At 43.0% G+C, this 24,564-nt stretch overlaps 1 protein-coding gene across 1 annotated transcript in view; it reads right to left on the bottom strand.

The window, feature by feature from the left end:
- The window catches only part of ELP3 (elongator acetyltransferase complex subunit 3), a 134,721-nt gene extending 119,839 nt beyond the window's left edge, over positions 1 to 14,882 (bottom strand). The window contains exons 1-7 of the mRNA XM_026656364.2: positions 14,754 to 14,882; positions 12,966 to 13,065; positions 10,661 to 10,799; positions 8,683 to 8,753; positions 5,741 to 5,804; positions 4,022 to 4,090; positions 77 to 231 (exon numbers count right to left, since the gene is read on the bottom strand). Coding sequence (XP_026512149.1) covers positions 77 to 231; positions 4,022 to 4,090; positions 5,741 to 5,804; positions 8,683 to 8,753; positions 10,661 to 10,799; positions 12,966 to 13,065; positions 14,754 to 14,772 — 617 coding nt within the window. The 5' untranslated portion in view covers positions 14,773 to 14,882. The remainder of the gene's footprint in view (positions 1 to 76; positions 232 to 4,021; positions 4,091 to 5,740; positions 5,805 to 8,682; positions 8,754 to 10,660; positions 10,800 to 12,965; positions 13,066 to 14,753) is intronic.
- Positions 14,883 to 24,564: the final 9,682 nt, after the last annotated feature.

Consider the following 24,564-nt stretch of genomic DNA (forward strand, 5'->3'; position numbering starts at 1 on the left):
TCACACTCAAAATTTATTTTCCTATGTGAACTTAAGGTTTTTAAAAAGTGTGTTAAACGACACCAAGCATGCTTACCGGACAGCCTCCGATACGTTGTTGGAAGTGTGTCCAGATAAAGCATCATGAAGGTTTCGGATGAAGTAATCTCTGTAGTCTTCAGAAAGGGCCATAAATGTTCCTCCCATCACAATGAATTCCACTTTATCCACACTGTGGCCCAGCTGCTTCAGCTAAAAAGTTAAATATAGATGTAAGAGACTTTGTACCTAAAGGACTCCAATGAAAACCTTTGACTCCAAAATATACTGTACAGTTAGTTCCTTATCAGAATTTACCTTTCATATCTTCTACTAGAATGCCAAATCAATAATGTTTTTGTATACAGTAGCCTTAATATAATTTTGCAAATAACTTAGAAATGACTCCTCTATTGCAAGAGCATAGGATGGTTTATAAAGATTATGTAAAGAGAGGTGACGTATGGGAGAGTGCTCTAAAGAGATGGGGCATCACAAATGACAGAGCAATACCACAAAGGAAGCTCAAACTGGAAAAGCAGAGTTCAAGGGGATGGGCGAGACCAGGGCTATACAAAATCCAGAGAGTTTTTCCACTGGATTTAGAGAGCAGCAGAAGCCAGTGAAGGCAATAAAGGATTAAGAGCATGGAGTTTCACTGTTCTCCTGAAAGTTGATTTCAGGAGAAGAGACAGAAGATTTGAGGAACCATTTACTCTTTGTACAGATAAGAAGAGACAGCATCTACTCACATCAGAATTACAGGCAAACCAGTGATCATTTCAACAATATCCCAGGTAGTTTTTCCTATTATATTAGCAGTCAATTACTATTCAGAAGAGTTGCAATCTTAAACACTGTTTAGAATTGGTTGTTTAGCCAATGTAAACGTTTAGCCTGTTAAATGGCTTAAGATTCATTCATGAAGAGAGATCATTTACGTTGGACAGACAAGGCGGGTGAGGTAATATCTGCTATCAGACCAACTTCTGTTGGTGAGAGAGAGAAGCTTTCAAGCTCTTCCTCAGGTTGGGGAAAGGTACTGAGAGTGTGGCAGCTAAGACCATGTCTGTACATACACCGGTAGCAGTGCAGTGCATCTGGTGAAGAGAGCTCGAGCAGCAGAAGCTATGTCAGCAGGAGAAGGCTCCTGCCAATATAGCACTGTGCACACGAGCGCTTATGTCGGTGTAACTTATCAGGGGGTAGCCGTGTTAGTCTGTATCCACAAAAACAACAAGGAGTCTGGTGGCACCTTAAAGACTAACAGATTTATTTGGGCATAAGCTTTCATGGGTAAAAAAACCCACTTCTTCAGATGCATGGAGAACACTTCCATCTCCCTGGACATTCTATAACAGATTTAAAAGTAGCCATACTTGAACAAAAAAACTTCAAAAACAGACTTCAAAGAGAAACTGCAGAACTAAAATTCATTTGCAAATTTAACACCATTAATTTGGGCTTGAATAGGGACTAGGAGTGGCTGGCTCACTACAAAAGCAACTTTCCCTCTCCTGGAATTTATACCTCCTCATCAAATATTGGGAGTGGACTACTTCCACCCTGATTGAATTGGCCCTATCAACGCTGGTTCTCCACTTGTTAGGTAACTCCCTTCTCTTCGTGTGTCAGTATAATAATGCCTGCAATTATTCTGTAAATCTGTAATTTCACTCCATGCATCTGAAGATGTGGGGTTTTTTACCCATGAAAGCTTAAGCCCAAATAAATCTGTTAGGCTTTAAGGTGCCACCGGACTCCTCGTTGTTTTGGTGTAACTTAGGTTGCTCAAGTGGGTGGTTTTTTCACACCCCTGAGCAATACAAGTTAAGCCAACATCAGCTGTAGTGTAGACACAGCCTAAATACAAGATCAAACAGATAGTTTAGCATAAGTAGTTGGCACATATTATAAGAGACCATTCAACGTGAAGTGGCCCATTAACACCCCTGTAGTCATAAGACACAGAGGGTGGTTACTGGGTTAGGTTGCTGTAATAAGCCATAAAACCAGCATTTTTATTAAAGACTAGTATTTTTAGTGTCTACCAAAGTTATGAATTTAAGCTCCCAGGGTCATCTTTTGAAAGTGTGCAGGTTTCCTTTGAGGACGAGGACTGACTGATCACTCTGTATCTGACCTCGTTGTGAAAAGTGTTCACACACAGGTGAGATGGTGTTTTGTCTTTTCATTTTCCTGTGTGAGTTCATTCAAGAGAGTAGTGATTGTCTGGTTTCACCCACACAGTTATTATATTGGATTTATGGTTATCACAACAATCTGTTAACCACTGACCCATCTTTTTGTCTTATGACTACAGGGGGTTTAACAGGCCACTTCACCTTTATTGGTCCCTTAGAATATGTACTAACTACTTATGCTAAACTATCCGTTCAATGTTATATTGAACTGTGACACTCAGTACCTTTCCCACACCTGAAGAAGAGCTCAGAGACAGCTTTGGAGCTGCACAATCACCAACAGAAGTTGGTCCAATAAAATATATTACCTCACCCATCTTGTCTTTCTAATATCCTGGGATCAACACAGCTACAACAACATTGTATACATCTTTTAAGTTAGACAGTTTCATATTTTTTGAGACTATCAAGAACTACAGCATGAGAACCACCATTGAATCCTACAACTTATCTCCACCACGTTTATTTATCGGGGAGAAACATGGAGAAATTTTCTTGGGGATACATACATACATGCCACCCAAACTGGGACTGCTGGAACAGCCCCCAGTTTTTGCCTCTGTCCCACTTCCCCCTATTTGTCTTGAGTAGCAAGGACTGGATTCCTTTTTGCTGAGTTCTTGCTCTGGACATCAGAGACTGCTGCAGGACAACAAATAACCACTTCTCCTATTCCTCCTCCTCCTGCACTATTCTTCCTTGTTCCCCTTTGTTGGCTTCTAAGGCAGTGGTCTCCAAACTTTTTTGATCGCGCACCCAATCAGTAAAAAAATTTTGAGCACGCACCCCCTGCTCCTGGCTGAACTGTCGAAGCAAAAAAAAAAAAAAAACCGCCCGGACTCCCCCCCGAACTGCCCCGGGGGTGGGGGGAGAAGCGGTGCTGCTCCAGCGGCGCTCCTCCTGCCACACACCCCGAAGGATCCTCTTGCGCACCCCACTTTGGAGACCACTGTTCTAAGGGATGGAAGCAGCCACTAGGCCAGCAGTTTCACCTCAGCCCCACCCTCAGAAGGGAAAAAGGAGGCACCTAGATGGGGGAAAATAGAAGGGGAACCTCAAAACAGAATGGGAGAAACCCCACAATGGGGGAAGGAAAGGGAAGCATACCAGAGTTTGATCCCATGTTCATTTATCATTATTGTCCATTCTCCATCAAGTGGCAGGTTATGACTTTGTGAGATGCCATCCGCCTAGTTTTCCCCAGATTTATGCAGTTTTTCCCACGGAGATGCTACTGGAGGGAGCTGGGCTAACGGAACCCCCCCAGTCACACAGATGTGAAAGTGGTAAGCCATTAGCTTTCCCAGCCCAAATGTAACGGGTAAAAGGCAGGGCTTATTTAGGAGTGAACTAGTTGGGTGTTGTGAGAGCATCAGTAGCTAAATATCCATATTTTAGAATGGTTATCTCAAGTGTAAGACTTTGGGGGTTCTCATCATTGACTTTATATGAGTTTTTCTTATACTAACAATAACATTTCATGTTGCAACATTATCATAATGATGAATCATCATATATTTATGTATGAAAATAATGCAATACAGGGAGCAGAGAATGAAGGATTTGGCAGCTGGTAGGAGAGAGGATCTTAAAGATCATCATAAGCAAGTCTATTCTGAGGCCCCAAGATATTTATATATCTATTTAAAAACCCAAATCTCACCAGAGTGAACAAGACAATTCAGTAACGCCCAAGATCACTCTCTTAATTGGAAAGCTGCTTTCAAAATGCTGGAAACTAAGAGAATTATTGCAACTATTTTCAAACAATACATGTTCACTTCTATGCAAATATTTACCTGTTCGACTCGATGTCTTGTCTGGAGATAAGGATCATATCTGGCACGAATGGCCCTCATTGATGTTGGCTAGGAGAAATAGAAGGATTCATTATTAAACCTTATTTCTTGACAACATACTGGAAAAGAACAAGACATGTGAATCTTTAGCCACTGGTTGGACACTCCATTTTCACAAACATATAATTATTAAAATCTTGATCCCATTATGTCTCCAGTATCTATCTGGTTGTAGTTTACTGAATGTTAACCAATGTAAGAAATCAAATTTGTGTTTTGCCCTGATGTTGTAATGCGACTGAAATAGGTCAGTCCAATCTTTTTTGACACCATTTTTAGTTGGCCACCCCACTGGGGGGATGAGGATGGGGCAAACAGATTTATATTGTACCTCTGCAAATTATGATTACAAAACTATTGTCTCAAGATACGTCGTCTTGATGCTTCATTCATTTTTTTCCTCCTACCCCCATCTCACTGCTTTTTCTCCTTCATGATGCTCCCTGTGCATGGAATGACTTCTCAATGTCAATTTGTTATCCACCACCCTCTTTTTATCAAATCCCTAAGAACTCACTTCCATGATGCCAACATTGTGAACTATTACTAATTGTTTTTAGACAAGTTATGCTCTCCTTTGAGTTTTCTAGTGCATCAGGGACTGTCTCTTTATATTTTGCAAGTGCCAAAGACACTTAATACTAAACGAATGCATGTATACACACAGAGGCACGTGTTAAGAGTCTCCAAATCAGTGTGAATTAGGAACCTTCTACTGTACATACACACTTCCTAATTTGCACTAATGATTGGGAAACCCATTGCCAATCACTGAATACTGGATAATAGCAAGTGAACCAAAAAAATTAAAGATAAAAGGACACTGTATCTAAGTCTACTTAGTTTGTTTACTCTGACAATTATTACTTAGCTTCAATTATTTTTGACACTTCATAATATACTAATAGACGGAATGAAGCATATTTTTAAAAAAATGTTTAAATAATTTAGTCTCACTATAGCATCTGCTATTAAGCTTTTGCTGGGTAGCAGGAAAGCGTCTTTTTGCACTTTAAAATATGTAGATTAATGAGGTTCTACTGAAGATACATACGTAGTTGCAAGATGTGCTACACTGGGGTTTGGCATGGGACACCAAATCAAGTAAGTTAAGAAAAAGATTCACTTTTGAAGTATTTTATTTACAGATTTTAAAACCTCAAGATCCCACTTTTTGCTAAAGTGAGTTACAATGAGCCAGGCTATAGAGCACGCAAGTTTCCACTGCGCTGTTTCCTTAGGCAATATTTAGGAGGAAGAATAACTTTTGGAGAGATCATACTTAGAACCTGCCAGTGCCCCTTTAAGTTTAAAGCCATCTGAAACAGGAAAATAAAGAAAACTTATCTTTGCCAACATGAAAAGGATAAAATTGGTAGGAAAAGAAAAACTTATTTTCAAGCCTAAGGGGGGAAAAAGCTAACAAAATAATCAGGAGAGAGAAGAACTATTAAAAACTAATTCAAAGGGATTTCCAGCCTTAGCAGTTTAACTGTTTCAGTTTCACTACTCAGATGTTTCTTTTTTTTCCCCCCCCTCTCCTTTTTCATTCTTGCAATAAGGACTGATTTTCTAAAGAGTTGTGAATAGAGATGAAAAGGAGCCTGTCACAATTTTACAGACAAAATGTAACATTGCAACATGACCCTCAAAGAGTACCTCATAGCCAGTGTAAGACTGTGTTGAATATTCAAAATCAGAATCGGGCCCACCAGGGCAGTATCTGCAAGTATTAAAAGAGAATAAGGAGTCATACACAAACCTGTACCAATGACAAACACAAAACAATAAAGAGTCTCTTGATTTAACGGAGACAGGTATCTGCATTTGTGCACTACAAACCATAGTTTAAGGACATGATTTAGCATGGTAATAAGCACCCTCAAGTTCTATTGACATTCATAGGAATTGCGGACACGTAGCACTATACAAGTGCTGTACTATAGCAGTAAAAAAAAAATTACATGTAAAAAAGAAGATCACTAGTACTGCACAACAGACATTTCACTTTAAGCATCCAAAGGGACCAGGATAATAATCATATATAGAGAAATGTGGACCCGTCAAATAATTGTGTCTACCTAAAATAATTTTTAAATAAATTATACCAAAAAAAAAAAAAAAAAAAAATGTACAGCAAATACCCTCCAAAAGCCTGAAATACTTTCAGATAAACCACATCTCCACTTTATTCATTTAGGGAACCAGCTCTAGAGCTTTGGACTAGTATCACAGAAAAATTATTAAAATGAAAATAAAGCGATACTATAAGTAATTCGAAATGTGTATAAGAAGCACAAACATTTTCCAAACGTCATAATTAAATTAGCCGTCCCCTATCTAGATAATGACTCCTCTGGTTTAATGTATCTGAAGCATTTAGGTTGTCAATATACAAAAAAAAATAGATAGGGCCTTCAGTTACAAAATAAAGATATGTCCAGTTACCATTAGGGATTTAAATATTGATAGTGGGGAACCATACTTCTATGTAGTTGCTTGAATTCAGGGACATACTGTTTAGCAAACCACAGAGTAAAGTAACATGCAGGCTGGACAATTGTACAGTAAATTACTACTACTGGCCCTGACGACTTACATTAAACAGATTTTAATTACATACATGCAAGCTGCAGAGAAAGCAATTAGTGGATACCACAGCATCACTGCTGCTCAGGAGAGAACTGGTAAATGGATTGCTTCCCACAGAAAGCAACTGAAAGGAATCTGTTTCTGTTCACTCTGAAACAGCCTCAGTTTACTTCTCAGGGTTACAAGTGTAATGGCTAACGTACATTTCATTCAATGTTCAAAGATGACCTGGCACAGGAAGTACCTTAAAGACTAACAGATTTATTTGGGCATAAGCTTTCGTGGGTAAAAACCTCACTTCTTCAGATGCATCTGAAGAAGTGAAGTTTTTACCCACGAAAGCTTATGCCCAAATAAATCTGTTAGTCTTTAAGGTGCCACCAGACTCCTTGTTGTTTTTGTGGATACAGACTAACACGGCTACCCCCTGATACTTGGCACAGGAAGTGTGAGAATTCCCTCAGTTTCAGTAGTTCAATAGTACAGACTGAGCACTCTCAATAACCAAGTTAATAACATGCTGACTGCTCCATTACTTAAAGTACAGGTCTCTGAATAGCGAGCAAAAATGCCATCATCAGGTTCAAGGTTTGTCTCTCAATGATTCCCTATCAAATCAAAACACACTCAGTTCATAATAAAATCAATTACTTTTCCCACAGCTTGTACAGCAAACTCAGCCTGGACCATTCCTTCTCATGCACCACCATCAGTACTGAAGAGTCTGCAAGCCAAATTAATATCCTTGTTTAAATTGGAGCAACACAATTCAATGTATTTGCACGTATTTGCACTGAAATGTCTCAAATAGAACTACTGATGATGCACAAGGAGGAACAGACTTCAGCTTCAGAACAGACTCTCTTAGCATGTTGGCACTGAAAACTACTAAAATTTTATTTTAGTTACTAAAGCTTGCAGATATTATGCTGAACACTCAGAGAGCAGAAATGGTGTCTGAGAAGGAACCATTATCAAATAGCCAGAATAGAAGCACAGAAAGAACACCTCATTTTTTCGCTTCTTTTGAATTTCTGTAATGTCCATTTCCACTCAGATTGGAAGAGCCCATGGACATGACATCCCAGCAAGCAGTGGGTTGGGGATGTCATGCTGACAACAGAAATACTTGAGATAGCAGGGGATGAGGTAGCTAAGTGGCATCTTCCATTATAAATGTGCACTTTTGCAAAGTTTTAAATATTTTATTTCCCCAAACTTTTTAAAAGTCATATTTAAATTTTGCAAAGCCCTGCAATTTTTCTTGCTTTTCTAATAATTTCCATTATATTCATGGTAGTTTTTGTCTCAAAGTTTGTTTACAGGGTGCTCAAGAATATGCTACTTAAGTCTCTACAAGCACTTTTCAAATTGACACAAATATTTTCACCCACTTGGTCTGAAACACCTCAATTTGAGTAGAGTAGACACAGACCTTCAGGGTATGTCACAAGGCTCATCTTTTTTCCCAGGCATTTGAAAAGGAGGGAGAATTGTAACAGCAGATATGAGGAATTGTTCAAATGGAGGGGGATTCATGGTAGATTGCCATAAATTATTGCACTAAGGATGTATTTTTAAGTTGTGTGAATGGCTGTGGAACCTTTTTAGCGTTTTTATAAATCTACACAAACAAACATCTAAAATAACATAATTTGTATTTCACTATTAACAAGTGGCCAAATCCAGCTCTTTGCATTCACTTAAGTATTTCCACTAACACAAGCAGGGATTGGTCCATTGAAGGAAAAGCATGTTTTCTTTGAAGAGAAAGAACTATCAAATAGAGTATCTGTTTCTGTATAACACATATGCATCAACAGTCTGGATTTTGATTCAACTTGCTAGAAATTTTCAATCATGCAGAAAGAAAGGTGGCCTGTGGTCCTTTAGAGGTAATCCAGGTCTGTAGAACCCCAAAACGGCAACAGTGACAGTATGCTACTGCACATGGCCAGACTTATTCCAGAAACATTTCTCCTTTGGCTCCTCTGAACGGTCATACTTACACACATATGTTTCCTGTAAAGTTAATGTGTGGACACCTGTGCGGTTTGCACATCACAGCCACAACAGCAATCTGTAATAAGGAGAGTTACAAAGGAAGGAAATTATAATCATAGTTATTTCTGAAATTATGAAAGATAAAAAAGCACATCCTGGAATTATACAAACAGGTACATATGTGAGGGACTGTTTTAAGTTTTTTCCATCTGAGCCTTACCCTTAACACACTGGTGCATTAACTCTTGAAGGAAAAAACAGTAATGGCAGTGACAGAGTTGACCATCAAATGCAACAGTAAACTAGCAATGCCATTACTAAAAAGGGTTTCCACAGTCCAGAGGGATATAGCAGCAGGACATGTTCATGGCACACAAGACCACATTTACAAGCAGAGGACCCATCTCAGGTTTGGTACCACAGGCACACTGTCAAGACCCAGAGTGACATTAAAATCCTGATTGGGACAGTTTGGTGCACTTTCAGGAGAATGTGAGGCTGGGAGAATGACAATAGGCATTGGGGAAAGACTTTGGAAGATGGGCATTGGAGAGACAGAAAAATAAGGGGAGGAAACAGACAAAAAAGGAAAAATAAATTCATCCTCATCAGCCACAGAACGTAATTCTCAGAATCTTTTTCTCCCATGATCTCCTAGTTTCTCAAAAAAAAACCTGAGCCTCACAACACCATTTGGGGGCATTAATCTCACTTTTAACAAATAGACAATATGAGAACTAGAGAGGTTAAGATGCAATTTTTCAAGTGTTCGCTAGTTTTGAGTGCACAACTTAAGACACCAAGGGCCTGATTTTCAGAAATACTTGTTAATTACTATATGGCAACATGGAATTACCTTAATAACTGTACATTTCCAGATTTTTTTAAATTGGGGAGAGGGGCAGGGAAGGGCAGGGAGTGTGTGTGTGGTATGATAGGAAGGCTTAAAATATCCTGTTGGATGCTAGCTGTAGTTAGTGTTAACACTTTTCAGTCTTAATTATCTTTTAAGGAAATTGTGGGTGAAGGATTAAAATCTTGTTAATGGACCATTTGCTGAGCCGGCCAGCTGCAACAGCACTAAATTTTAAATGGGTCTTGTTTCCAGATTAACCTGTGGAAGTGAGACATGCTAATCTGGTTAACAAATGGCAGTCACTGCACCAGCCCTCTTCTTTTCGCCTTCATGAGATACTTTGAAAACCATATTCCCTTGCCATTGCTATGATGCTGTAGACCAGTGTTTTTCAAAGTTCGGGTCTGTAAGCCACTGGGTCGCCTTGCTCAGCACCCAGGGACCCTAGCGTCTCTGGTCAGCACCACCGACCGGGACGTTAAAAGTCCTGTCAGCGGTGCTGCTCAGCTAAGGCAGGCTAGTGCCTACCTGTTCCGACACCGTGTTGCACCCCGGAAGTGGCCAGCAGCGGGTCCAGCTTCTAGGCAGGGGGGTCACGGGGCTCCACATGCTGCCTCCGCCCCAAGCACCGGCTCCGCACTCCCATTGGTCGGGAACCAGCCAATAGGAGCTGGGGGGCGGTGCCTGAGGGTGAGAGCCACACGGAGCCGCTTGCACACCTCTGCCTAGGAGCCGGACCTGCTGCTGGCCGCTTCTGGGGCATAGTGCGGTCTGTGATGCCAGGACAGGCAGGAAGCCTGCCTCTGCACCCCGGCTACACTGCTGACCTGGAGCCACCAGAGGTAAGGCCGCACCCTAACCCCGCGCCCCAATCCCCTGCCCCAACCCTGAGCCCCTCCCACACCCCATACCCCTCATCCCCAGCTCCATTGGGTTGCAGGCATCAACAATTTTCTTCAACTGGGTCCCCAGAAAAAAAGTTTGAAAACCAATGCTGTAGACAATCTGGGAAGTTGACCACATAGCTAGTACTTCATTAAAGCTTCTGGACTTTCAACATCTTTACAATGTTTGACAACAATTAATCCTGGTGTTTCACTGAAGGGTCATTTATATACAGTACTCACCCCACTAGCAGTTCGGATAGGCTTTGCCTTTAGCTTGGGTACCAGCACCTTGCGATATTGAGGTGGAACAGCAGCAATGATGTCAACCAAACGAGGCTGTGCGGAAAGCCCATACTTAGCAGACGTCTTGGTTTTCACCCTAAAATGGAAGGATCTCAAATTATTTTATTCTATTCAGGTCCTTACGCCCATCGCTGTGATATCCCAGCACCTACCTACAACTCAATCCAGTAAGTGCTGTGTTCCTGTCTACAGTTCAGACTAATGTACATTACTTAATGAGACACACATTAAAAGAACCTAATTAAAAAGCTGATGCTAGCTATATGTGATAGCTAACTTGACGTTATTAATGCATAAAAAAAATAACCCAAGGCAACTGTAATTGTAAGATTTTGTATTTTTGCTATTTCTTGGCCTGGGGGGGGGGGGGGGGGGTTAAAGTGTGGTTTTACTCAAAAAAGTTCTGAAACTAGCACTAGAAGGCTCAAAGTTTACTGTTTCTCAGTGACTGAGAGCAAATTAGTTCAGTTCATGAGATTTTGGTCTAACTGCTACCATGTAAACCCAGATTCCTGCTAGGTCTCTTTCCAACTTGTGCCCAGGAAAATGTCTTTGAAGGGAAGACCAAAGCACTGCAATAGGAACCTGGGGGCAAATCCTGGTCTCAGTCTCAATACAGTTATTCTGAGTTTATAAAAGTAACAGAGAAGAATATTATTTTAGTTAACAATTCTTTTCATTACATGGGAGCCTGAATTTAATCCAGATCACTGTCACATGACTCTGGGTACATCTACACAGCAAACAAAAAGATCCATAGCAGCGAGTCTCAGAGCACAGGTCAAATGACTTGGGCGCTAAAAATAGCAGTGTAGACATTCAGGCTTGGGCTGGAGCCTGCGCTCTGGAGCCCGGCGAAAGGAGTGGGTCTCAGGGCCAGGGCTCCAGCCCAAGCCCGAACACTAATTTGCTCTCAGTGGATCACAAGCTAAATATGAGTGTTGTAAAAAAGCAAACATCATTCTGGGATGTATTAGCAGGACTGTTGTAAGCAAGACAGAAGTACTTCTTCCGCTCTACTCTCTGATTAGGCCTCAAGGAGAGTATTGTGTCCAGTTCTGGGCGCCACATTTCAGGAAAGATGTTGACAAATTGGAGACAATCCAGAGAAGATCAACAAAAAATGATTAAAGGTCTAGAAAACATGGCCTATGAGGGAAGATTGAAAAAGTTGGGTTTGTTTAGTCTGGGAGAAGAGAAGGGGACATAACAGTTTTCAGTACATAAAAGACTGTTACAAGGAAGAGGGAGAAAAATTGTTCTCCTTAACCTCTGAGGATCGGACAAGAAGCAATGGGCTTAAATTGCAGCAAGGTTTAGGTTGGACATTAGGAAAAACATTCCTGTCACGGTGGTTAAGCACTGGAATAAATTGCCTACAGAGGTTGTAGAACAGGGGTCGGCAATCTTTCAGAAGTGATGTGCCGAGTCTTCATTTATTCACTCTAATTTAAGGTTTTGCATGCCAGTAATACATTTTAACGTTTTTAGAAGGTCTATTTCTATAAGTCTATAATATATAGCTAAACTATTGTTGTATGTAAAGTAAATAAAGGTTTTTAAAATGTTTAAGAAGCTTCATTTAAAATTAAATTAAAATGCAGAACCCCCCCGGACGGGTGGCCAGGACCCAGGCAGTGTGAGTGCCACTGAAAATCAGCTTGCATGCTGCCTTCGGCTCGTCCGCCATAGGTTGCCTACCCCTGTTGTAGAATCTCATTGGGAGACTTTTAAGAGCAGGTTAGGCAAACACCTGTTAGGGATGGATAATAATTAGTCCTGCCATGAGTGCAGGGGACTGCACTAGATGAACTCTCAAGGTCACTCCAGTCCTATGATTCTATGATCTACACTGATATTTTTAGCCCCACAATGCAAGCCCTGCAAGTCCAAGTCAGTGGAGGGTTTGTTTTGTTTTTTGCTGTGTAGACGTACCCTGTATTGCCTCTGTCGGATTAACAGGTTGGACAGATTTACAATGTAAAAAATAAGAGACATGCTTATTCTTTTTCATTAATATGACTCATACCATGGTATAAAAGCTCTGAATGAAGTAAACTGGTATATTTTCAAGTCAGCGCACAAATGCAATTATATAAGATTTGTATCAGTGAAAGAAATTCAGTTGGGGTGTGAAAACTAAGTACTATTTTTAAAAATGTCTGAATAGACAATTATTCCTCCAGGGTTGGGTACCTGCCCTGGGAAGCATAGAGATAAGTTACTGGCTGGCACTACTTACTTATTTAGATTCACATCTCTTCCCTGCTCATGAGCCTCAATCAGCTGTTTAATGACATCAGCTATTGTCATCATCATCAGCTCTGCATGGCTCAGGTCTCCTGAAATAAAAATGAAGTATGTTCAGGCAAAAAAAAACACACATACATATGACATATGCTAATCATTTGTGCAAATTACCAATTCAAACTAACACTTCCTGCAATTCCAGCCTTAGGCTGCCGACCCCACAGAGCTATGCCAATGCACGTGATTCCTCATTTATATCACCCCCTTATAGAGGGAAACAACTGTTATAAGATATTGGTTTTGTTTTATGTGTGAAACACAAACTCCATCTTTACTTCTGATGACCTCTCATTGTTGAGCCACTTGCACTAATGCCAGAAAAGACAAGAAGTTGAAAATATAATGCTGGAAGTTGAAGCTAAACCAGGGGCTGGCAAACTTTTTGGCCTGAGGGCCGCATTGGGTTTCGAAAATTGTATGGAGGGCTGGTTTGGGGAGGCTGTGCCTCCCCAAACAGGCAGGCGTGGGCTGGCCCCCTCTATCCAACCCCCCCTGTTCCCTGCCCGCTTACCGTGCTGCCTGGAGCACCGGTGGCTGGCAGTGTGGCTGTGGCTGGCGCCAGCCACGCCACCGCACAGCACAGAGCACTGGGTCAGGCCGCAGCTGCGCTGCCCGTCCCCCCAGAGCATTGCGCCAGGTGAGGCTGCAGGGGAGGGGAAAAGCAGGGGAGGCGCCGGGAGCGATCCTTCTGGGCCAGGAGCTCAGGGGCCGGGCAGGAGGGGCCCGCGGGCCATAAATTGCCCACCTCTGACCTAAACAAATTCAGACTAGAACTAAGGCACAAATTTTCAACAGAGAAGGTAATTAACTCCTGGAACAACTTCCCAAGGACTGGGCTGGATTCTCCATCATTGGAAACATTTAAATCAAGACTTTATTTTTTTATGAGATGCTCTAGTCCAACAGGGATTAATTTAGGGACGTGCGATGGCGGTCAGACTGGATGATCACAGTAGTCCCTTCCGGCCTTGGATTCTATGGCTACATATCAGGGGGTCGCCGTGTTAGTCTGTATCCACAAAAACAACAACGAGTCCGGTGGCACCTTAAAGACTAACAGATTTATTTGGGCATAAGCTTTCCTGGGTAAAAAAAAGTGAGGTTTTTTTACCCAGGAAAGCATATGCCCAAATAAATCTGTTAGTCTTTAAGGTGCCCCCGGACTCGTCGTTGTTTTTATGGCTACGTCCACACTGCACACCTTACAACAGTGCCGCTGGGCCAGTGCACCTGTAACATCGGGAGAGTGAAACAAAACCACCTCCCAGGAGCGTGGTGCCCACTGAGGACACGCTGTCCACGCGGGTGTGTTCGTCGTTACAACTTTTGTTGGGGGGGGGGTTGTGTTTTTTCACACCCCTGAGCGACAAACGTTGTAGCGAGGACAGGGCCAGTGTAGACCCAGCCTTGTGAGTCTCTGACAGGACAAGGCCAGGCACGGGCTACAGCTACTGCCACTGAGGCGAACCCGGCCGGGCCCCCGAGGGGGCGGGGCTGCCTCCCTAGCCGCTCCGCGCTGTGGCCGCGCGCCGGCCGTTTAACCCCCGCGGCACGTGAGCCGCAGCGGGGGCGGGAACAACCCAGCTCCCGGGCAACCGCCTTCGCGCTCGAGCCCCAGGCCCGAGGAGGCGACGTGTGGGGGGTGTCCCCCGAGTCCCCCCGCCCCAGGCCCCAGGAAGAGCCTCCCGCGAGCCGCATAGGAAGGGGCCGCCGCCGTTACCTTTCTTCTTCTGCCTCATGCTGGACGCTCCCCTCGCGGCCACCAACCGTCCGCCCGGCGCGAGGACAGGAGAAGCGCCCGCTCCCACTTCCCCGATTGGGCGCACTGAGCATGCGCCGCCGGACTGAGCATGCGCAGTGACCTTCGCTGGCGTAGCTGCCCTGACTTCTGCCCAGAGTTTGCTGCCGGCTCGGGGGAGGGGGGGGTGTGCAGGACACTGCGTGTCAGCTGCGGAGCAGAGGGCGGGTTCCTGGGGCTGGGTTCTTAAAGGCACAGGCATCCCAATTCCTAGGCTGTCAATGCTTAGACGCCGCAGCGCCTCTCTATCCTATACAAGTGCTGCGAGGCTACGTTACTGCTATGGCCGGGAGACTTAATGCTGTGAAATATTGTACAGACACTCCCACAGCCTGCACCCTCCCTGAACCCAAACGCCGGCCCAGAGCTTGCACCCCAAACAGGGCCGGCTTAACCTGTTGTAGGCCTGGTGCTAAACATATTTGTGGGCCCCCCATGGGGGCAATGGGGTCGGGGGGCAGAGTCCCCAGAGCAAGGGGCTGGCCGGGGGCAATGGGAGATGGGTCATGGCACGGCAGGGACAGTCCCGCCCCACCCAGCCCAGTACAAGGGCACTGTTTACAAACCGGCAGCCGCCAGACGCACACGAGCCCACCCGGCTCTGCGCTGCCATCGTGCTTCTTCCCCTTGGGGGCGGGCCCGTGCCGCACCATGCTGTGACGTTGTGCAGTCTATATGGTTTTATAGAAACATGATAATAAGTGAATATAATGTAACTGGGATAGTTTTATAAAGATTTGATAATAAGTGAATATAATGCAACTGGGATACGCTTCATGCAAAAGGTCTCTTGTAAGGTATCATTACAAAGCTCATAATCTACTGAGTGTGATCATCCTATTTGTAGAAATGTACCACTCTTGTATCTAAAACTAGAAATATAAAACATAACTCTGAGGGCCTATTGTAATTATGTAAAGTGTGGGCCATTAATGATGGTTTGGAATCTTGATGACTCCCATTAACCAGGACCATTGCCTGCAGATGGCTGTGTTTACCTGTTAGTCTTCCTGTATATGTGTGTGCTGGCAAGTGGGCAATGAAGTCTTGCAGTGACATGTGATCATGTCACCTGAACTGGAATCCATCTTTAACCTGGTGTTTTTCCAGTGAGGGGGGGTGGAAACCCAGAGGGACAAAGGGTTCCTGCCTTATGCAAAAGATATATAAAGGGGTGGAAGAGAACAAAGGGGGAGAGCAGCCATCATGAAGAATCCCCTAGCTATCACCTGAGCTGCTGTAGGAGCTGGATTTTACAATGTACTATGAGAATTAATGTATGATTTGATTTCATCTTGTCAGCCACCCTTTTTGAATAGCAGAAAGGAATGACAGACCAAAACAATCCTTATGACTAATTATGGTCATCCTTTTGTTTTAGAATAAGTTATAAAGCTACTATGGTTTCCTATATGTATTACAAATTAGGAAGTAAGAGACAGGATTCTCTATTGTGTCTATGATAAGTAGATTAGAGGAACATTGAAGGCCTGGGTCTCAATGTAAATTGTCTTGGTTATTGATTGTAAAACTTAGCAAGGTTTAATTTGCAATGCCCTTTTGCTCAATATAAAATACTACTGTTTGTATTCTCAGTCTGTTTGTGTGAATGAGGAATGTATGCATTAGAAAAAGATAAGGTGTGAAGGCCATTGTTATAGCCAGAGTCAAGGAAGAAGGAGTAAAGAAACTTAAAGGACATCAAAGAATCATCAACACGCATCCATAATGAAGGGCAGATTGACGACCCTGAGGTAAAGGCTGGCACCCCTAAAGACAATTGATTAAATCGGAACAAAGGACAGGATGACCCTCTCGGAGGTGTATTGAAATGTTTACACCAATTAAGAAGTAACCGGTCACAAAGTGACACAGCAGAATCCATAGGCTTCAACAGAGAAGAAAACCTATAAGAACAGGGTGCTTTGCCATAGGACTTTGGGTTCGTCTTGCCACACTCCAGGAGCATCGGATTGCTACCGATAGAACCCCGCTCCCCTCTGCGACCAATCTGGCTGGCCACTAGATTGATCCTGACTCTGGACTGGTAACTATAAACATCACTGCAGGACTGTGTGTGTGTGTGTGTGTGTGTGTGTGTGTGTGTGTGTGTGTGTAAAAAGCATATGCTAACTGTGGTATTCTCAATAAATGCTGTGTATTTACCTTCCTCTATAAAGTTCCTGTGTGCTTTGTATGAGCATAACACTGCAACAAGAGCTGTACCAGGGGAAAGAATTGTGCCCAGGCCTGGAAGGTGTCCAGTCTGAGAAAAAACTTACTGAAGCATCTCTGAGGGTGAGATTATCTGTATTCAGTTTGATTAGACATAGATTTGCGCATTTTATTTTATTTTACTTGGTGACTTACTTTGTTCTGTCTGTTACTACTTGGAACCACTTAAATCCTACTTTCTGTATTTAATAAAATCACTTTTTATTTAGTAATTTACTCGGAGTATGTATTAATAGCTGGGGGAGCAAACAACTGTGCATCTCTCTCTATCAGTGTTATAGAGGGCGAACAATTTGTGAGTTTGCCCTGCATAAGCTTTATGCAGGGTAAAACGGATTTATTTGGGTTTAGACCCCATTGGGAGTTGGGCATCAGAGTGCTAAAGACAAGCACACTTCTGTGAGCTGTTTTCAGGTAAACTTGCAGCTTTGGGGCAAGTGATTCAGACCCTGGGTCTGTGTTGGAGCAGATGGGAGTGTCTGGCTCAGCAAGACAGGGTGCTGGAGTCCTGAGCTGGCAGGGAAAACAGGAGCAGGGGTAGTCTTTGCACGTTAGGTGGCAGCTCCTAAGGGGGGTTCTGTGATCCAACCCATCACACATGCTACCCCTATGCCCAGTGCCCTCCCATAGACCACTATGCCCAGCACACACACACAGAACCCCCCACAGATCCCCTTACTGCCTAGTGCCCCCCACCGCCACAACTGAACAGTGCCCCGCACAGAACCCCCACACTTCCCAGTGCCCTGACACACATAGATCTCCCCCACTGCACAGCCCCCCAACACACACAGATCTCCCCACCCCCTCACTGCCCAGCATCCCCCCAGATCCCATAGAGACCTACTCTCCCATGCCCTGACCCCTGTCCACAATAGCTGGCAGCGCAGCCACGGCTGGTCCTGGGGTAGGATAACTCCGGCCCCTTGGGAGTGGTGCAATCAGCCAGGCTGGAACAGGAGCAGAGCCTGCCCAGGCCAGGCTCCCTCAGAACCCACATGCCTGGCAGGACCCAGCTGAGCCCCTCGACACTGTCCCTTGTTTTCAACAATTCCTTTGCATTTGATGCAGCAATGAGGGTTGCTTTTTGGTGCATTTATCTTGCCTGTGAATCCAGCCCTTAGTGTCCCATGTTCACACATCATTGCTTGTGTGTAGAAGCTGATTCACAAATATTCAGTGAGTGTATTATATTATGTCATCTTACATCAGGGGTTGGCAACCTTTCAGAAGTGATGTGCTGAGTCTTCATTTATTCACTCTGATTTAAGGTTTCGCGTGCCAGTAATACATTTTAACATTTTTAGAAGGTCTCTTTCTATAAGTCTAGAATATATAACTAAACTATTGTATGTAAATACGGTTTTTAAAATGTTTAAGAAGCTTCATTTAAAATTAAATTAAAATACAGAGCCCCCCGGACCGGTGGCCAGGACCCAGGCAGTGTGAGTGCCACTGAAAATCAGCTCACGTGCCGCCTTCGGCACGCGTGCCATAGGTTGCCTACCCCTGTCTTACATCCTTCCCAAGGGCAAAAATCTTCTGCAACAATGAAGGCTTGGGCTCATGAGCAGTGACTGCAGAACTTTTGGATGTGCAAGTCCACATTTCTGCATCTGTGTGCAAAACTCACCAAAATAAAAGCTGCACTGACAATGGAGAAGCAAATATAATTGCACTATTGGGAGCTGTAACACCAGATTCTTATTGGTCAATCAGTGGTCTCTCTCCTAAACCAAGGTGGAATGGATTTCTTTAATGTAAGTAGTCACAACGTATTGTTAAAGAGCATTTCATGCTCAATGCCCTGTTAACACCTCTGCAGTCACAGATTTAAACATTTTATTAAGATGATGTTAAAAAAAAATAGTGAACAGTCTTGGGGAACCAGGGCACAGTATCCAGCCTGTCTGACTCATGAAAGGACCCCCTCTCCCCCGTTTGAACCAAAACTGATGAGAGACAAAACTTGCATAGAGCAGTGAATGGCGGTGTGAGACACACCTAGACCCCTCATGACAAAGGTGACAAGATTAAGGCAACTCCCCTATCCTCATCTGTATGAAAGATGGGACAGAGCCATCTCCATTAGCATACCGAATGGAGAACAGAGGCCACTCCCCTAGCTTCATCTGCATGAAAGATGGGACAAGGAAACATCTCATTAGCATACAGAATGGAGAAAAGAGAACCGCACTGAACTCTAGGACCAGAAAAGCAGGGAACAACTGCATCATGGGGGATCTGTGCTCCAGATGTTAATGAACCTACGCCTGCACACACCCAGCTCAGCAGTTATCAGACCAATTCTAGTGATTAATCCTTGATTGATATCCAAAATACTGAAGCAGCCCAATTTAATTGTGAGCTCCCTGAAGGAACATCAGCCATAGCTAGGAGTAATCAGCTCCTATTATCTAGCCTAAAGAAAACCCTTGAGTCATTAGTTTACCCATAAACAAATCTAGGTTCCTCCCTTGAACAATTGTATTTTCTCTACAAAAAACCCTACTCACACTCCAGTAAGTGTTCTGATGCATGGACCAAACTCTGCCTCAGTTCTACTGGGATTTCATTGACTCCTGACTGATCCAAGACCCTGAGCTACCACCATCACCTGGGAACCCTAATGAGTTCAAGATTCATGAAGTGGATGAGATCCCTCCCTCCCTCCCTCTTTCTCTCTCTCTGTTTCCTTTTCTACCTCAGGTATTAACCTTTAATAATGTAACTGTTATTTTGTTTAGGCTCTCCTTCAGTAGTTATCACTATTATTCAATGAATAACTTTTATGGTTAAGCTGGTTGCCTCTCTCTCTCTGAACTTTACTCTTGTGTTTGTATCTTCCCCATTTACTCTGCAGCAACGCTTCTTTTATCTAAGCTACAGATCCCTGTAGCGCCCAAAAATACTGTGGGGTTTGCTCATCAAGTGGGTTACTTCCAGTACAATTGTAATGTGAACGTGGGGATAGGGATGTGCTGAACCTGGGGCATAACGGTGGCAGCTGAAAGTACTGCTTTGCCCAGCCTATTGAGACCAGGGGCATATAAGGGGATCAGCTTGAGAGTGCTGATTGACCCAGTTCACTCAGACTTGGGGGGGGAGGAAGGAGGAATGTTTTCTCATCTGATTCTGTGGCTGGAGGAACCCAGGTCTTGCAGGATAGCTCCATTGGGAGGGGACTTGCAGAAGGAAGGAGTAGAACTCCATATGAAAACTCAAGCAGTACATTGATAGAATTACAGAATCACCCCCCTTCCCCCAGAAGAGTAACCCTAATAAATGAGCATACCCCAAAGTAATGGGCAAATCTTATATCCAAAATACTGAAGCAGCCCAATTTAATTGTGAGCTCTGTTAACAAATTGGTGAAGAAATGCGGGCAGCACGTGACCCTAATCACATGTTAATTGTTGAGTAGTTGCTGTGGAGTAGGGAAACTGAGGCACAGACCTGAGCAAGCTTTCTTTTCTTTTTTCAGACCAAGCTCCTTTAGCAAGCTCTCTCTCTCTCTCTCTCGCATAGAATATTTGTTAACCTTCTGTTAAGAATCGTGCTTAGAATACCTGTGGAACTGTGAAATAAGGAGTTAAGAGTTGTGCCTTAAAAATAAAGGTTTTACAGCAATACTGTTCATAGTGAAAGAGCTGTTGGTGGGTATCCTTAGTGAGATAAGGAAGTAGAGATGGGTGAAAAAGACCTTTTGGCTGCTTGCTTAAAACAGGAGAAAACCAACAGGTTAGAGAGATGGGTAATGAAGAAGGGGAAATGCCCCTGGGAAAGGGGGTGCTTTATAACAGCGTTATAAACAAGCAGTACATTAATAGAATTATCAGGGGGGGAAACCCAGACAAGTAACCCCAATAAATGAGCATACCCCAAGTAATCGGCAAATCTTGTAAAAGTACCCAAATACTAAGGATCTTCCTGGCTAACTGCATGAATAATCATTCAATCTTTACAATAAGTGTATAGTCATTTCTTAAATGGTTTGCATGCCTGTAATCATGGTGATTTATTTATTGTTTGGTCTTTATGGTCCCCATTTCTTCATTGTTTATCTGTATGTTCTTTTTTTGGTTCTTTGTTTATTTTTTTTTTTTTTTTTTTTTGGCTGATGTATAAGTAATTTTGTTAGGTGTAAACCAGTTAAGGTGGTGGGATCTAATTTGTTAGATAATCAAGTTACATTATGTTAGGATTAATTAGTTAAATTACAGTAAAATGATGGATGAAAGGCATAGCTGGGAATGAGGTGATACTGATATGTGTATGTTATAGGGGTTTCTTTATTTCAGATTCTTCAGAATTTCAGAAAACTATTTTCTCCCCAAAAATTGCACCAAGCAAAAAATTACCTGCACTACACACATAATGGCAGGTAAGCAGAGTGTTTCCATGTGTATTCATTTGTTTTTGGAACCCATTATCTTCAAGCAACTCTGCTTGTGTTTTCTTTTTTTATTGACATTTTTGTGCTGTTGAATTTCCTGTCCTGAGTTACTATGTCTATACGTGGTTACAATCTTGTAGGTGCTATCCTTATCTCTAATGTCATTTGATCTGCATTGATCAAATACAGCCATATTTTGCAAGCCACAAATACTTCAAAATTGTACACATGCCTACAATTTATTTATGTCTGTGTTGTGACTGGCCTATGAATGATGCATTGTTGATTTAGGTTTACCCTGCTTATATGTCTGCAATGTACATCTCATACCTTCTAACTGAACTTTGAGTCTTATATGAATTGATACTCCATATTTCCACTTAAGTAACTGTTTTCTCTTGTAAACAATTCTCAGGGAAATCTTTTGAGGAAAAAATTGCAAATGTTTTGGCATATCTAAGGAGTAGCACATATGGAATGAATAAAGCAGGCATGTTATACCAATAGAATAAAAACCAGCAGGATCTTATTAAGAGGGATAAGGCAAAGATGCCATATTTATTGTAAATATAATGGTAAAGCAAAAGATAAAAGTAAACAACGTTGTTTGACTACTTATTCCTAACACTACTTATTCCTTACACACACACACATATTCATTCACACAATTATTCATTCAAGTTCTGTATACGCGTTATAGTTACCAGCCTAGAAGTTGCTCATGCCAAGTTACTGGCCAGGTATCTTGGTCATGAGGATGGAGCCGAGTCTGTGTTAGATGCACCTGATGCTCCTGGAGGTTGGCAGCAGAACCAGAGACTCAGTCATCAGTCTTGAGAGTCCATTCTTATAGGAATTAATTCCTATGTTAGTCTATGGGAGCTGTTTCATTTTGCTGTTGCTGACTCAATCAGCAGATGGCACATTCCTGGGCACATTCCTAGTGGCTCCAAACTGTCCAAAGTTTGTGTTTCTCATCCTTCTAGGTGATGGGGTGGATCCCAGTTTACCCTCCGGGGATTGTCTGGTCATTCACTTGACACATTCTTCGGCCGATGGATACTCCCTTTCTAGGCTGGCACCTCCCTAACCATTCATGTATATCAAGCATTCATCAGCATACATTCTATATCTTAACCATATTTTAATTTACTGTCTCCACCACTTTCAGGATGTGTGCTAATTCATTTGAGACTCCCGGCCCTTTAATCACAGAGGGTGGGGGTCTGTCCTAGGAGCCGTTGGTATTACAATGAAGTGAAAGTCACTTAACGGCTTATAGTGTTTGTTTACATTGTATCAATTACTTCAAGAACAAAGTCAATTAACTTGTTGGTAAGTTTTACATAGTAATAAAGTATCTTTCACAGGATAGATACAATCAATGGTTTCTACAGACAGTAGCTTACAAGTTTTAACAGAAGACCCAAGAGATTTTTGTACTTGGTGAAACTATTGGATTTTAAAGTGTGGGGGACAAATTATGAGGGGGTCATTGTCACTTGGGGGAATCACTGTTAGTACCTTCTTTAATATCCCTACAGGCAGACTGAACCGGCATCGATTTGCTGTCAACTTTTCTTTGGAAGGCAAGGAATACTTTTTTTCAGAAAATACTGACACATTACACTGGAAACTTCAGCCTGTAAATGATGGTCCTGATGTCCCAACACTGTGATTATTTGGAGTGTTAACCTTACCTTTAATGGGACTGGGATTGGGCTCTCTAGTTTTATTCAAATTTTCCAGAAAATCTCCTTTGCTATCTATGCCAGTAGTGCAACAAACGCATTGTGCAGTTACATGAGAAATGAGTATAAATTTTACCAAAAAACCCTATGACTTTGCTTCATTTCTTAAGTATGTTATCCAGTCTGCTGCAAGCACCAACAACAATCACTATACGTTCACTAAGCAATCATTTCTAATTAAAAACAATAATAATAAACTGCTAGTTCTAACCATACACTGAAATTCCCCCCTTGTACTCAAGGCATTACAAACCATACTGTACATAGATGTCTTTGATATGCATATGCCTAATAATTAATGAATGGCTTTGCAAATAACCAGTCATAGCTTAAATGCAACACTTGATTTCATCATCATGTCTCCCTCAGTAGTGGATTAGCCACTGTGACTACAGAGCCCAGGCCGAGGGGCCACAGTCAATGGGGGGGGGCCCAGCTTCTGCCCAGTGGGTGGGGCAACGTCACCCCCACCCCAGCCCTGGCAGAAGCCGTGGGGCAGCAGGGAAAGCCCCTATGCCCAACCCCGTCTCCAGCAGAAGTGCCGGGTGGGGCAGGAGAATCCACAGCACCCGGCTCCTGGTCCCCTAAAGAAGCATAGCACCCGAACCCCTACTGCAGCCCTGGGACTGGAGCTCTCACTCCCTGGTACAGCCCCGGGCCATGACACAGGGACAGAGCTTCTCCGGCCCTGGGGCTGTGTGGGAGAGGGGGGTGGGTGGGAAATGAGCAAAGGAGTTGTGGGGCAGGCGGAATGGCGGGGAGCCTAGGTGGAACATGGCTGGGATCCTGGGGAAGAGGCCAAAAGGGGTAGGGTCATGCGTGGTGCAGCAGGCGGACAGGGTGGGTAGGGGCCCAACAATTGCTCTGGCCTAGAGCCCCAAGAAACCTTAATCATCCTCCGTGCTGCATCTTCTATGATCAACAGAGGGGACATTGTTCCATTCTGCAAAAGGAAGAAAGGTTGTCGTTGTGCATACCATGAAAGAAGCCCTGCAACTCTTTGAAATGTATCATGGCAGTCCATTGGATGGACATCGAGGAATATGCTGACATCAAAATACTATTGGCCAGGGATGACAAAAGACATTGCCAATTGGGTATGTAAAGTAATGAAACTAAATCCTGAAGAACGCTATTTACAATTGAAATACAAGTTCAAAATGTATAAAAGAAATATATAAATATATTTGGTGTGCAAATGTGAACTCTGTTCCCTTGCAATACTATTTCCATAACGAAAAGTTAATGTCATCATATCGTTCCATCCAAACAGGGCTGGTGCAACCATTTAGGCGACCTAGGCGGTCGCCTAGGGTGCTAGGATTTGGGGGGCACCATTTTCTTCAGCAGC

The sequence above is a fragment of the Terrapene carolina genome, unplaced genomic scaffold (genome assembly GCF_002925995.2).
Source record: "Terrapene carolina triunguis isolate 2854851 unplaced genomic scaffold, T_m_triunguis-2.0 Scaffold228, whole genome shotgun sequence".
Classification (NCBI taxonomy): domain Eukaryota; kingdom Metazoa; phylum Chordata; order Testudines; family Emydidae; genus Terrapene; species Terrapene triunguis.